General features: G+C 37.8%; 1 protein-coding gene across 6 annotated transcripts in view; it reads right to left on the reverse strand.

The window, feature by feature from the left end:
• The window catches only part of ZFAT (zinc finger and AT-hook domain containing), a 279,097-nt gene that overhangs the window by 158,009 nt on the left and 105,895 nt on the right, over positions 1 to 15,193 (reverse strand). For all 6 annotated transcript variants that reach the window (XM_080377864.1, XM_080377866.1, XM_080377863.1 and 3 more), the window contains exons 9-12: positions 12,581 to 12,730; positions 10,508 to 10,681; positions 7,320 to 7,408; positions 4,684 to 4,822 (exon numbers count right to left, since the gene is read on the reverse strand). In XM_080377864.1, coding sequence (XP_080233990.1) covers positions 4,684 to 4,822; positions 7,320 to 7,408; positions 10,508 to 10,681; positions 12,581 to 12,730 — 552 coding nt within the window. The remainder of the gene's footprint in view (positions 1 to 4,683; positions 4,823 to 7,319; positions 7,409 to 10,507; positions 10,682 to 12,580; positions 12,731 to 15,193) is intronic.

The following is a 15,193-nucleotide window of genomic DNA, read 5'->3' on the forward strand; positions in this document are numbered from 1 at the left end:
AAATGAACATGTTCCCTCTTCTATTCTATGAATCATTCATTTATTTATAAACTCATTCTAGGAATCTTGAGTAGAGTCCAGCAGTCCACAGTCATATAAATATTTCCAATTAAAATTACTTGAAATGTCTGCAATGCAGTCAGAAACCAGTTGAGAGTAAAGATGAGCAAGTATGAGGCAATTCACGCTGGGCTCAGTGGGTAACTTAGAATACAATATGAATAGATAGAACTTTTATTAGACATCAATCTTTCTTAGTTTCCCTTCCCACTTTTTTTCCAAACCCTTTTGCTTGCCGCTTCTCCCACTTTTTCTTTTTTGTCTATAGTACTTTAAGTTCAAAGGACTTGTTCAATATCAGGTCTGAAGGGTCTTCTTCCCTTATATGAATGCATGAATAACTGTCCAACATTGCTTTTCAGATCTACAAACATGGTAAACTGGAACGCTACAGGCTGGTCAGACAGCAGGCTGCACCGGCCGGCCCAAGCGGCTCAGAAACACACACCTTGTTGTACCGCATCGTATGTCCGCGATGATCTGTTTGTGCCGTGTGACCCGATACAGAAGATCTTCTGATTCCAAAATCAGGAAAATTTTTACGAACTTCAATAGGACTCATGTTTACCACCTCCAAGTGTAAATCCTAATTACCTACAGTCTCCCCACAAGGAACTTTTTCCCCCCTCACTGAGATAGCAAAACATTGAGAAAAACCTGACATTTCTACAGTATAATAAGAAATCTGCAGGTCTCCTGTTTTTATTTTGAGACCACAATTAGGATCCACGTGATGTATCATAGAGCAAGAAATAAAGCTGGCGAGGGAGGCTGCACGTGAGAAGAGTACAGCCATCACCATGGCTTTCCTCACGGCAGAGGCTTGGTAAGAGGCACTGACTCTGTAGCTGCTCCATGGATTCGAAGCCCCTTTACTGCTCTGAAACTCCACACAGCAAGCAAACCCGCGGAAGGCAGGCCCAGCACTACAGCAGCACAGGAAATACAAATGCTGTGTAGGGATGGGAGGAGGAGGAGGAAGGATGCGAAGGCAAGAGATGGAAAGAACAGAACAGACGATTTCAGTTGGAAGGGACCTACAATGACAGCACGTTGTTAAGGGCATTGTCCAAATGCCTCTGGAACGCTGACAGGCTTGGGGCACCGACCACCTCTCTAGGAAGCCTGTTCCAGTGTTCCATCACCTTCCTGGTAAAGCAATGTTTTCCAATGCCCAGTCTAAACCTGCCCTGGCGCAGCTCTGTCCCATTGCCACGCGCCCAGTCACTGAACGCCAGGCAGAAGAGATCAGCACCTGCCTCTCCACTGACCCTCCTCAGGAAGCCATAGGGAGCAATAAGGTTGGTGCTCAGCCTCCTCTTCTCCAAACTAGGCAAGTCCAAAGTCCTTAGCTGTTCCTCATACTCCTCACAGGACATTCCTTCCATCCCTTTCACCAGGTTTGTTGCCCTCCCCTGGACACATTCAAGGACCTTCACATCTATCTTAAACTGTGGGGCCCAGAACTGCCCACGGGACTCAAGGGGAGGCCACACCAACGCAGAATACAGTGGGCTAACCACCTCTTTTGGCCGGCTGTTATGCCACGCTCGATGCCCCCCAGGACGCGCTGCCCTCTTGGCTGCCAGGGCACAGTGGGCTCCTACAGAGCTGCCAGCGCCCCCGATCCCTTCCTGCTGCTCTCCAGCCGCTGCTCTCCCAGTTCATAGTTATCCCTGGTGTTATAGTTATCCCTAGGTGCAGAAGCTAGCACTTGGACTCGTTAAATTTCATCCCATTAATCATTGCCCAGTGCTCCAATGTGGTGGACAAAGCATGTCCACCACATAAAAAATTAAAGGCTGTTGTCTCCCGTCTCACTCTAATGTCTTCATTGTAAGCCTACTCCTGCATCATAGGTTTTTTTTGTTGCAGTGGAAAATAATTATTTTCAGAAATACATTTACATGGCTCCCAAAGGGGAAAGAAAACCTAAGTAGTATATGATTACTTTTATTTGTTCAAGACATTGTAAATATGGTCCTTAATTTCATATTAACAGAATTAAATCTCGGGTACCTATTCTTAAGACTGGCTACGGACAAACAATTCCTCGCAGTGCTCAGGTATTTGGAAAGTTCAGCAAAGCTCCCCATAGTGCACCATTCTTCCTGCACCAGGATGACTACAGAAGAGGCTCAGACTACTGACCAAGTGAAAATTACTTTAAAATTACTTTAAAACAACTGCAGGTTCCCCGTCAACTTTTACTGTCTGTGAAAATAATCATGAAATTCTACTATACGTTCCTGCCCTGAAATTTATAGACAACTATCTACTTTTTAAATTATTTCTGGGTTTTTTGACAAAAAGGAAGCAAAGAAATGTCATATAAAAATAACACAGGCTCAAACTCCTTAGTGTAGTTGCACATTTCTCCATTATAGTGCAAGTTTAAAGGGATAGTCTCAGACTTCAATTTGAGTGTCCTTCTCCGTGTCACGATTTCAGTATTACTTTAACATGGATTAATGCCTTCAGTAGATAAATGTTCTGCATTAGATGAATATTTTGGAAATACTATTTAGAAATAATGTCATCTTAGAAGAATTATATTTAATTCATTATCTAATGCAAGAAAATTATTTTGATCTCCATTATTCTTCAACTAAACCAGAAATTTCGAAGATACCAAAAAATACTATGAAAAGGCTGGTAGTTTCTATTAAAATAATAAGGAAAATACTTCCTAAAATTATCACAAATCTACCAACCATTAAAATACTTTCAATATAATGTAGTGTTTAATTTGGCTTTCTTTTCTTCTTCCCACACCAGGCACTAGAACTGAAGGAGCTTCACACCCACAACGGTATGTGACTGCACAGTTCTTGTTTGCTTTGGTTCACCCACTTCGTGTGCAATAGTAAAACTACTCATGGGAGCTGGGCAACTTGTACACGTCTCCTTTGGTAGCACCCAGACACTGCAAGGAAAGAGTTCCAATTTATGCTATCTGTATCAAGTAGAAATAAAGCAACCAGTAGCATTGACCATCTTTTCAGAAGGATACAGGACTTCATCTGGGATGAAATTTATAAACAAAACCAACAACCAGGGATATAACTTTTTATGCTACTATATACAAGTGGTAAAAAAACCTACTACAATCTGATTTTCTCTCCCACCTGGCATTGATGGACTTAGCATTATTAGGTTTGTGGTTAGATTTGATGTAAAGGTCTTTTCCAACCTAAATGATTCTATTCCATTAGCTCTTCTATTTAGTCTTGAATTTTTGATGCTCCCCAAAATCCTTTTCGCCTTTACTTTGTTCATCTTTCACTACAATTTCTGTAATTGACCAGGTGTCTGTATCTAACTAGTCTTATTTGTCTTTGTCTTTGTGTAGTGTGTCTCTGGTTTCACACAGAGAGCAGCAACAAGCAGTTGTTCTAGGCAGAGTGAGATCTTTAGGACACTTAACACAGAGATGTAATGTAGGGAAATGCAGCCCTGGTAGGACAGCATTGACGAGCAGGGATGCAGGATGCAGAACAGGGAAGGGCAGGCATGGAGTGATAAGAAGTGGGGCACAAGCTTGGCACTGAAGAACCCACAGCTACAAACAACTCAGAAATGATCAGTTAAAAATAACGCAAATCTGTAGCTGGATAAAACTGGTTTTAGGGACAACAAGAAAAGGCATTGAACATAGATGAAGGACAGTGTATATGGTAAATCTGGATTTAATCTGGAGCTAGAGACCAATGAGAAAGAAAAGCATAAATGGGTGTAAGCACACATGTAACAATGGCCCCAGGTGGAGGGGGAGAGGAAGATGAACATCATACTCCTCCCAGCAAAGAACTCCAGACGCTGACAACTTATTGACAACGCCATCCCAACACCAACACCAGAGGGAAATCACCCATCTTAGGACTCCGAAAAACAGTGGAGGGGTGACCACAGCACCAGGCAAAAGAGTAAAAATTACCATTTTAATTGTATTAATAATACTATTGAGACTTCTCCTTTATGTAAGCACTCTAACTATACTTTGCTGATTTTTTAGAAATAATTAGGACTAGATAAATGTTGATTCTTGAATTAGACTGTTAAGTTTTCCATTATACTAATAAATTCTTGGCTTTACTTATATAGAAAAGGTGTGCTTCCTTTGCCCATAAACAAGATTCTGAATATAACAATTTGTAACCTGCTTCACCTTTACTCTCATTTCCCCCTCATTTTTCTAGTAAGGGAGTAATTTGCTGCCATTTATTCTTCAGTCTCTTTCCTTACGTTTGCTGAACCTTACCTTGAGTTTAACTTTACAAAACTGTCATAGAAATTTATCAGTAGAACGATTGAAATTTTTCATTCATTTCAACAGACTTCAACTTCACTTCCAAAAGTAGACAAACAAATGATAAATGTATGCAACAATGAATAGTACAGGCAAGGTCAATCAAAACTTTGGTTCACCCATCCTTAGAAATCATGACAAAAGAACACTGAATGAAGGGTAAAAGGTGGGCATTTCAGAATTACTACAAAGCAGTAATGATTTATCACATAACACCCAATAAACTGAGGAAAATGCATATTGCACAAAAGTTTACATTTAACCAAGTTTGCACGAGCAAAAAAAATGACAAGTTTTATATTGTAGAGATGTACCTTGCTGGATAAGGGCTTCTGCTGCAGGCTCCCCAGAACCTATGTTTACATACTCTTCATTAGGATGTTTTCTGTTGTAATGCCTCTTCAGGGAACCAGATATGTTGCAGGAATAATGGCAATGTGCACAACGGAAAGGCTAGGAACAAAATGGAAAATGCTAGACCGTATTTCCTGACCTCTTCAGAACACAAGCCTAAGCTGCAATGTTTTGATCCCAAGAAACCATGTTGATTTCTGGTTTAGGCATCTTTCACAGATTCTAAAATTCAATGTAAGTGGAAGTTGTACCTAAATGTTTTTAGGTACAACTAAATATTTTTTATGATGTGCAAGACAACAAGTATTCTCAACATTCTAAGATCGTGACCTACTTTTCATAATTTGGTAAACCGTGTGTTTTCATAATTGATGCTCACAGGTCTGACCATGTGGAGACTTTCTACTACAAGGAAATTACTCAGCTACCATTAGCTTTGGTCTGGAAATGGGCAGTAAGAGAGCTAAAATACACAAAGGTACAACATGACTGTGCAGCCAATCTAACTGAACAGATAACCAACCGTACCTGGGGGTTGAGCTCTTCCCCTTCCCCTTTCACTGACAGCTGCGTTCATGTGACCATTCGGCAAGCTAAGTCTTGGGAACTAAACTGATTAATTTTTAAGAACATACGTCTTATTTTCTAAATTATTTTCTAAAGAAAATGTTTAGGAAAACAAGTGTTTGTGCCTAAAGTTAGCCTTTGAGAATGACCTTCCGACTGAGATATGTCACAGTTAGAGGAAGCTTGACACAACCATCAGGGTCCTGGAAAAGAACGCTGACATTGACCCATGTCCTTGGGGAAATGTCAAGTACCTCGGAATGGGATACAACATGTTTCATGCACAGCACCCAGGCCCAGCTGAAGTTAGTCAGCAGAAAGTGGTTGGTACAGAAATGTTGATGAAGAAGCTGAATTTAAAGCTGGGAAATGTCTGCAGTCAGGGTCCATTGACCAGAACATTCCCCTAAGCTTGCTGCTCATGACCTTCCTTCAGGCTCCAAACAGCAAATATAAGGAAGAAAAGTGGTGTTCAGATTCCCTTAACCTTACAATTCAGAGGGTACTGTAATATTCAGCTATTTTTCAGAGAGGGGTACTTTTCTATTGCTGAAACTTTTTTCAAGAAAATAATCCAGACAGAACACTGTGTTCTTGTACCACTTTCTACATATTTGCATATCCTGCATGTTATCTCCTGTCAGATAGCAGGATTGCAAATCCACAGAGCTTGGAAGTACAATGGCTTAAATTACCATTAGGTTGTAAAAATATTGACATTCCTCTGAGTTGGACATGCATGCAAACAACTGTCCCAGAAGGAGACAACGTGTTACTAACAGACTTTTTGAACTTTTGACAAATACTCCTGACTGACCTATTTCAGTGTTTTGCAGTTCTCCTGGTAATGCACTGAACAGCCACACTTCTATAGAGGCTCACAGAGGACTGAACAGAGGTGCTGAGTCAACAGTTTTAAAGCTGATCCCGAGGTCAGAAGCAAGTATATTTCAAGAACTGCATCATGAGTACATTCAACCCATTAGCGATGAAAAAAGGAAAATTATGTATTTTCATTTACAAAAAATCCTTTTAAAAAAAGAAGACCACAGCAAAACTACATACTTAAGAAATAAAAACTATTTGTTCAAAATGTTTTATCTCTTTAGATGACTTGCTTCATTTTCTTATATGTCTTGTCTTCCAAAATCTAAATGATGAATCAAAAGACTGTCTTCCTTTCTGCTTTATGGAGGTACATAGCATTGGTAAGTATTAAGAATGATGGAGTGTACTCTTTAAGGAAGCAAAACGGTTTGTTAGATAATGAAAGATGTGGCATATGAACATAGTGTGATGTTTTCAAGAAGAAATATGCTCATTGCCAAGATAAAGTGTTACATTAAAATAAACATTTTTCATACATACAAAAGACTGGTTTTTTTTCTGGAAAAGAAACATATAATTTCTATTTCCTGAATAAAATATTGCACAGTTCATTACATCAAGACCTGTCATGCCAAGAACCAACATGAAATTTAGGAATAAAACCATAATAGAGTTTTTTAAAATAAACCGTATCTCTAACCTAAACACTTCATAGAAACATTAACAGTCTTCACAACTCTTTCCAAGGCGGTTTCAGATAAATGGGGTGTTTTAAAATTAATTATTTTCAATTTTCTTCAAGTATATGAACTGATCTATAGTACAATAGACTGGCAAACTTTCAGAGTAAATGCAGGTGGGCAATGTATGGGATTCACTTCCCTACTTCCTTAGGACATTTTAAGGTACATATTAGATTCCTTCTCTCAGGGACTGACGATCGAAAAAAACAATAAGGTTTGGTTTATATTGCAACATATGTCTATTTTTGGCAAGTAAAGATACTAATTACAAATTGTCCACAAACAAAATAACCCTATCTCAAAAGTGTGACTATAAAGTCAAAATTCTTGAAATACTATGTTAAGATGCCATAACTGTCACCAAACAGGAAAATGTGCCAGTTTTTTCAAACTGTTGTCTGAAGTTCTATGTGTTTCTAAATGACTTGTCAGTACACATGATTTACGTGTTTTCTTACCTTGAAAGAAACATGTTGTTCCATATGACGTAGCAGCTGTGGTTTTTGGGCAGCTGTGTAGTCACACACTGTACATTTAAACTGCTTTCCTGAAACGGGAATAGAAAATGGAGTAACTTTTTTCTATTCATGTTCAGAAAACTACTGATTGTATTTCCTTATAAAGATAGTTTCTAAAATGCTACGAATGTGCAGTGAACAATACTAGAAGTCTGGCACTTGTGTTGCAAAATTTTGGTTAAATAGAAAGCATAGCAAGGAAGAAAAAAACGGCTTGAGTGTCATCTTTAAATTATAAGCATTAAATAGTCTAGACGCTCCTGGAATAGTCACTTGGGAAAGGACAAAAAGAATCCTTATAGTGCAGCCTAAATGGAAGAAGGAAATCAATTATTTACAACTGCAGGAGCAGTTATTTTGCTGTTTGTAAAGCAGATTTGGAAATCCTTAAAACACAGATGTTTGGTTATGTTCACATCTTTCTATTTACTTCTGTCCCAAGTACTGAACTCTTATGATTCAAACTCATTTTCACTTCAAAGCATTCTCTCTCCCAAATATTTTTTTTCCTTATGATTTAAAATAACACAATTCCCTTTCTTTTATTCTCTGGGTTTCATACTCCCCCTCTCCGTATTTCGTCTTTTAAGATTCCATCAGTCCTGCTACCTCCAGCCGAATGACAAGGTGCATTAAACACGCGAAGACTTCATTCCTGTATTAAATGCCCATGGCTGGCAAACTGTATTTGACTGACATGGAATAACTATATGCTAACAACTTACTCCAAAAACAAAAGAACCAGAAGGAAGGATGGAGAAGTACAATACATTTTTTTTCCTGAAAAGATCAGGTTTCTTTAGATTCTGGATCTTGCTCAAAAAAGTTACAGGCATTTTATACTGAGTGTGAAAGTTTCCATAAAACACAGCTAAGAAAAACCTTAAGCCAATTTCTGATATCTAATTAAAATAATGAAAACCAGGCTTTCTGTTTTATTTCTAATCACAAACACTAATAAGCCTGGGTTACCGAATATTTTTCTATCATGCCAGTCATAAGAAGTCTGTTTTCTGGAGAAGAATAAAGCAGACAGAAAACTACTTTATATTCCACTGGTTAAATTGACCTTGCAGGGCTGATATTTGAAAAAAAATTGCCTGGATTCGTAAGTCAGGAAGGCAAGCGTCATAAACAGCAAAACATCTTTCAAATTCATTTATTTGTGAAACAACTGAAGAACACTAGATGTGCACCAGTAAGAACTTTTGAAGCGCTGTCACTATAGAAAGGGACACTGGGCAAAGAGAAACTGTCAGCATTCAAGAGGCAAGTCCCCTGACAAATCATGTGCTGCATTCCTGGTGGCAAATGTTACCTTTTTTTTCCACAAGTGTTTGAAATGCACAAAGAGTTTACTGGGGTGGACTTAGTGAGGAGAATTACTTAAGACTCCACAGAGAGTGAGATTCTGTTTCTAATGGAGCCAATGGAAAAATGTGTTTTCCAAAGGTATGGGGAATTTCCTGGAACGCTTCTGGAAGTTCTAAAGCAAGGCAAAAGAGCGTAAGTTTTGGATTTATTTGTATCAGTCAACAAAGGAGGTGCATCAAAAAGGAACATGCAGTCACCTCGGTTATTGCAGAAGATGATGACAGTCTGAAGCCAGATAAAAAAGGCTCCTGGTAATAACATTGCCTCTAGAGTCCAGGTTTCAGCCTGGTAAGAGAATATGGTTTCTTGCATGCAATTAAATGTTTCAAACTAACTTCACACCTTTAAATTAAACCCAGACAAAGCTAGTTCTTGCACAGCTATTGTGTTATTCTTAACAGTGCCAAATTTCAAAGCAGCCTCTGCTGAACTGCAGTAATTACCTACACACAGATACGTTTTTTTCAAGAAATAAGAACCAACTCACAGGTAAAAAAAATTCAACTTCTGTTGCTGAATTTCGCTATTTGGACATAACAGATGGTGAAAACAAAACAGAAAGGTTTTGAAATTAAACACTATGCAGGGTTTTTTTTTTACAGCACCCTAAAAAGACACCTCTTTTTTCTTTGTATTCTAATCACGCACCAATCTCCTTTTAATTCAAATACAACTTACTCCTTCTCTCAGCCAGGAATCAGCTGAGGATTGTATTTGGTAAGTAAAATCTTGATTCTTGCATATTAAGTTTAGAAGTGTGTACAACACCTGCTTGTTATTGGCCAAGATAGTTCAAAATATTGGAAAGCACTTTCTGGATAATGAGTGATCTACTAACTGGTAATACTCCAGTAACTACATACTTCCTATAATATGTACCATATCAATCTAAAGGGTTCATGTCTTTCACTTATACATACAGATACAAGCATACATAAAAATAAATACCTCTGATAGAAAAACATCACATATACTAAAAAGATGTAACAGAGCATTGTGTGCTTTCTGTGAAAGGATAATGCTAATTAATACCCGTATTTTTCCAAAAAGAACTGAAATGAAATGGTCAATAAAGAGCTGAATGATGTTTCACAATGTTGCACGAGTAACAAAGATCAAGCTACTAAGTCATAATGAAGGTCTGTACAACTTACCCTGCTACATCATTTACTTCCATTTGATAATCACAGAGGAATAAAGCATTGTTGAAGTAATGATATAAAATTTTCTGGATTTGCATTTTGCTTCTTTCTGTTATCATCACAGAAATATTAAAAGTATGGAGCAAATGCATGTGCTGCGTGTGTGCCTATAGAGAATACAGGCTCAGGCTTGCCCCTGGCTGACCAGTTCTGCAGACACAGAGCTGCAGCAGCCTTGGCCTCCACTGGGCTACTGAATTCAGCAACTCCCAACGATATTCCCAGAGAATAAAGCAGTAAGGGACTTTAACCATGGAACTATCTGTATTTTCGAATTTCTATTGAGAATAACAAATCTCTGTAAGAATACAAAGGGATATAAAGCCAACGTAAAATTTCAGAAAAATCAAGTATTCCAGAAAGAGCTGTCTTTCACAGAACTTCATTTTGCAGAAGTTTTGATTTATTTCATCAACAGTGTCTCTTGGGAATAAACAAAATTTTTGAGTAGCTCTTAGTGTTCAACTGAAAAATGCCTGTTAATAAGGTCTTATAGTACAGCCAGTATTTATAGCCCTAAAATAAACTTGAATTTAATAAACATGCACTTACCATCAGCGGTGTGAAGGAGTTTATGGCTCTTCAAAGTGCCTTTTGATTTGAACTTTTTCCCACACATATCACAAAGGTGTGTTTTCTCTGTGCTGTGACGATTCATATGGGCTTTCAAGTTACTTTTGCTGCGAGTGGCATACTCACAGAGAGAACATTTGAAGGGTTTGACACCTAAAAAAAAAATATATATACTATGAAACAAACAAGCTGTACTTTTAAAATGAGAGGGCAGACATTTGCTTGAAAGAAATTTCAGATCATGAAAGCAACATGGATAACAAGGTCAACATTTTAAAATTTGCATATCTGTATCTAAGAAATTTCACCTATAGCTTCTACGTAAATGATAGCAAGCTCTTGACAGCATCATTTAACTTACTAAGAGAAAGGAGGGTTCTTTTAGAATTAAATGCTTCCCTATTGAAGCCAGGTACTTAGTTTAACCAAGCAAATACTAGCATTTTGGTCTTGGTGTGTCCATCCTTCATTTAAAAGTAGAATCCAGACTACGTAAGTTGATGCGGAGCTGGTGTACATACCAAATCTCCGTCTAAAAGTCTTCAGATAACTATCATTCTCTACTTACTGCAATAAAGAATGAAGAAACCTCTTTCAAGGAGGACTGGTTCATTAGGTAGTTAATATGTAAGCAGAAGCTAAATGTGCAAAACTGTGTTTTATTGTTAATTAGTGTCAGATTTGCTAACGGCTCACACGGTAGTACTTTTCCCCCCACCTCAGTAAGCACTTACAGTTTCACTTCTCTCAAACAGTCCAAAGCATGTAATAGAGAGATACACAGTATGCCATCTAGCAGAAGGTCTACAAGAACAAAGTAAATCCTTCAAAGAAAAGTTGAATAAATATGAACTGTCAGAGTAGTTCAACAGTTTCATGAGGCTCTGGCAGTTTTAGATTGATATTCATGACCTTAAGACTACATTTACAAGCATGAGGAATTACAGCCTACTTTAAGCAGACTTGATTGCACACTTTGATTTGGGAATAAATTTCTATTCACCTCTTTCTCCTGCCAGTTAGATGAAACGGGTCCCAAGCTTTTCTGGCAGAATAAACAAACTGTATCTATGGAATACACAAGTAATTGCTGTAAGCCTACAATTCTGCATTAAAAACTCCTTAATGGAGTAAAGGCTGGTGCAGAGGACCACTGCTGTAGTGCACATGCAGGTAAGCTCATAGTTAAAGCATTCAAACAAATAGGCAGTACGAGCATATTTGCGTGGGCACACTTTGGAACCAAAATATCAGCCTGCGTGTACCAAATCCCATCATCCCCTTTAGGCAGAGGGATGGCTAAAGAGTCCAAAACCATGCTCAATCATCATAGAAAATTTGCTCCATAGATCGTTAACTGACTAAAGAGAATACGGGTGGTCTTCCACCTGTCATAAAAATAGACAGAATAGGTAGACACAAGATTTTACTGGGCATAGATTTTAAGTTCAAGGGAGTTTTAACCTGTGTGTTGCCGTATTTCTGGAATTCCTCCCTGAAAAGACACAGATATGATCAGCATTATCTTATGGGGGTTTTGTTACTGCTTATGTCTGTGGCAGCTAGCTGCCACGCTCCGCACGATTTAATTAAAATACACACAGAATTTATATGTATACATTAAAGCAACTGGATTTCAATTGTTTTACTAATAGATTTCCAGACCAAGTATTTCTGGACAAATGTAAAAGGAGCAGCAGTTATTCATTAGAAGACACAGAAAATTATTTGATTTAAGAGACTGAGCACATATTTAATTCACTCCTCCTTATGCTATTTATTATACAATACTTTACAGAAGGTTTATGAATGACTTTTGGAAAAAAACTCAATGAGAAACTTATAAATTTTATAAAACATTTAGGCTGTCTATTCATGTATTCAGTTCCATATGTGATCCAGAATCTATTAAACTAATTATTCAACCTTCACTGTAGCTTAAAGTTTTTGATTCAGGTATAGCAATAAATTTGAATTCCTTTTTTTGTCAGCAACACTTGTATGGAATATGAGACTGACTATATGCCCAGAAGCTTAAAAGCAGAGTTTTACCTTCATGAGCCCAAATATGTCGTTGAAGGTCTGATCCATTCTTCATAAAATAAAAATCACAGTAGGGACATTTCACAGCTCGTTTTCCAATAAGTCCTTTCAGCTGAACTCTTCTGCCAAGAATCTCAGAAATAGTAGTCATTGAAACCTCTGAGAGAAATGTAAAAGGTAATAAAAACCAGAAGGACATGAGGGAATTTGTTTTGTAAGTAATATTGAAGAGCGAGATCCTGATTCACTCCAACTTTTTCAAAGCTCTGCTTCCCCTACTGCCACTCAGGTAAGGCCTGAGCAAAGAACATAAGGACCTTTTTTCCTTTAGGGCTTCTAGGATGTTCTGTGCTCTCTCTCCTGACCTGTGTACTCAGTGTCCCCACTGCCTGATTAAGAAAAGATATTTTAAATATAAAAAATCTTGGGTGTGTCACAGGCTTAGAAATAATTTTCCCACTATGAATTTTCCCAATATACTTATTTGGCGCTTTTTCTATCAATTATTTTCAAAAGATTTTATTCAGGATTTCACCCCAGATTGCCAGATGTCAAGGATCTGAAGACAATTCATGTCAGCCACAGCTGTAATAATGAGAATGCCTGATAATCAGAAATGTTAAAGGAAAAAAACAGACTCACAGAACAAAAGTGACTGGAAAGGACCTCTAAGGTCACCTGCACCAAGAAGGGCCAACTTTGGAGTTCCAACACAAAGTTACATCAAGTTGCTTCAGGTCATATCCAGTCCTGTTCTGAACAGGATGGCAATTCTACCACCTCTCTTGGCCCATTCAAGTGTTTGATGACCTTAGGAGTCAAAGTTAGTTGCCTAGTTTCTAATCTGAATCTCCTTGCTTCAACTCATGTCCCTTCACTGTACAGTTCCAAGAAGATTCTGGCTCTGTCTTCTTTTTAATCTCTTATTAGGTAGCTGAAGACAGCAATTAAACTTCCTCTCCCAGCCTTTGATTATTCAGGCTAAACATGTTCAGCTCTCTACGTTTTTCCTTCATATGATCAAATATCTTAGTTGTCACAGTGAAAAAGCTCAAAATAATGAAGTTTAAATTAAAATGTCCCAAACACACATAATGAAAACATTGTCAAATGCTTTAAAAAAAATAAATCAAATTACTCAATGCATTTCACAGTAATAAAATGCTGTCACTTGACTCAATGAAAATACAGCACTCATGCAATCTAAACATTAAGTATGAAAGCTGGTGACTTATTATGCTCAAAATCTTGTAGAATTTTAAAGTTACAGTCTAAACTTAGATTCTTACCAAATATGAACTGTTATACCTAGTCTCGTGATGATAAGTCCCAGAGTGGAATCAAAAATCCTGCCTGAACTCATACGAACAAGGAATCCAACTTCAAAAGGGAAACATAAAAGCCCATGAACTGAGCATAGATATGTTCTAAAGGACCCCAAAAAAGAAAAAAAGTCTGAACCTGCATCTGCCTTCTATGGCTTATATCCTTCATTCGTGACTGCAGGCTAGTATGTCTGCTCAGTCGGGATCTATTAAAGCTGATGCCTCTCATGTCTCAGGACTATTAACAAATATCATATTAAATCAAGACAATGGATGAATAGGTAGATAATTCTGAGAGCTGGAACCAGAATACGAGACCTTTCACTGATGAGTACCCAAGTCATCTGGCAATAAAGCCAAGCTCTCTTATCTCTTTGGTTTGAAATACTGCTCTGTCAAAGTCCACAGAAATTTTTGTCCCACTATATTCATGGGACCAGAATTCAACTCCTATTCTCTGCACACCTAGAAGAGGAAAAAAGTACTGTTTTATTTCATACTTTCTAGTTGATGAAATGGAAGAGACAAGAGAGGGGTCATGCTAAATGATGTTAAGAAATGAAGGAGAGAGGAGCCCCAGAAATAGCATTTTAATGATAAATATGAAAGGATTTCAGTTTAAATTAATTTTTGATATGTGGTTTTAAAATTCAATTCCTTTTAACAGTATTCATTTTTCCTCTCATCTTTACTCTTTTCCATTTACATTTTTAAAAACAATTGCACTCATTTCACTGCGGTACTTGATCGTTTATACCATCAGACCCCTCACATTCATTTGGCTTGTAATTAAGTATGTTGTACGAATAAAGGATTTTCTCCTGATTACAAGAGCAGCATGCACAGGAAAAATATTTGTGCATTAATTCTCCTCCATATACTACAACAGTGTTGTTGCATAACTACTGCATAGGCATATCAGATGTAGCATTTCTTTAGTACCATGGAGATATATATAATAAATCTGGTATTTTGCTTCTAAGTTCTATTTGCCTGCGCTACATGAATTAAAAATGAGGACACAAAATAATGGGCTGTGCAGATTTTCTTTTTTAACCTTACCGCTATTATAACCCAGAGTTAAAAAGAACCCACTTTCCTGGATCAAAAAAAAAAAATGTACACTATACTTTTAAAGGGATTCAGATACCAAACGAATTGTTCCAAAGTATTGTTCAAAAGCATGAGCTCAGCACGTCAGGGCTCCAGTTGGCTGGCACTCCTGGACCCCCGACACAGCACACGGTAACAATTCAGCAGACAACGGACCAGTGCAGACCAATGGCAACTTGTAAGG

The sequence above is a fragment of the Falco punctatus genome (genome assembly GCF_963210335.1).
Source record: "Falco punctatus genome assembly, chromosome: 3".
NCBI lineage: Eukaryota > Metazoa > Chordata > Aves > Falconiformes > Falconidae > Falco > Falco punctatus.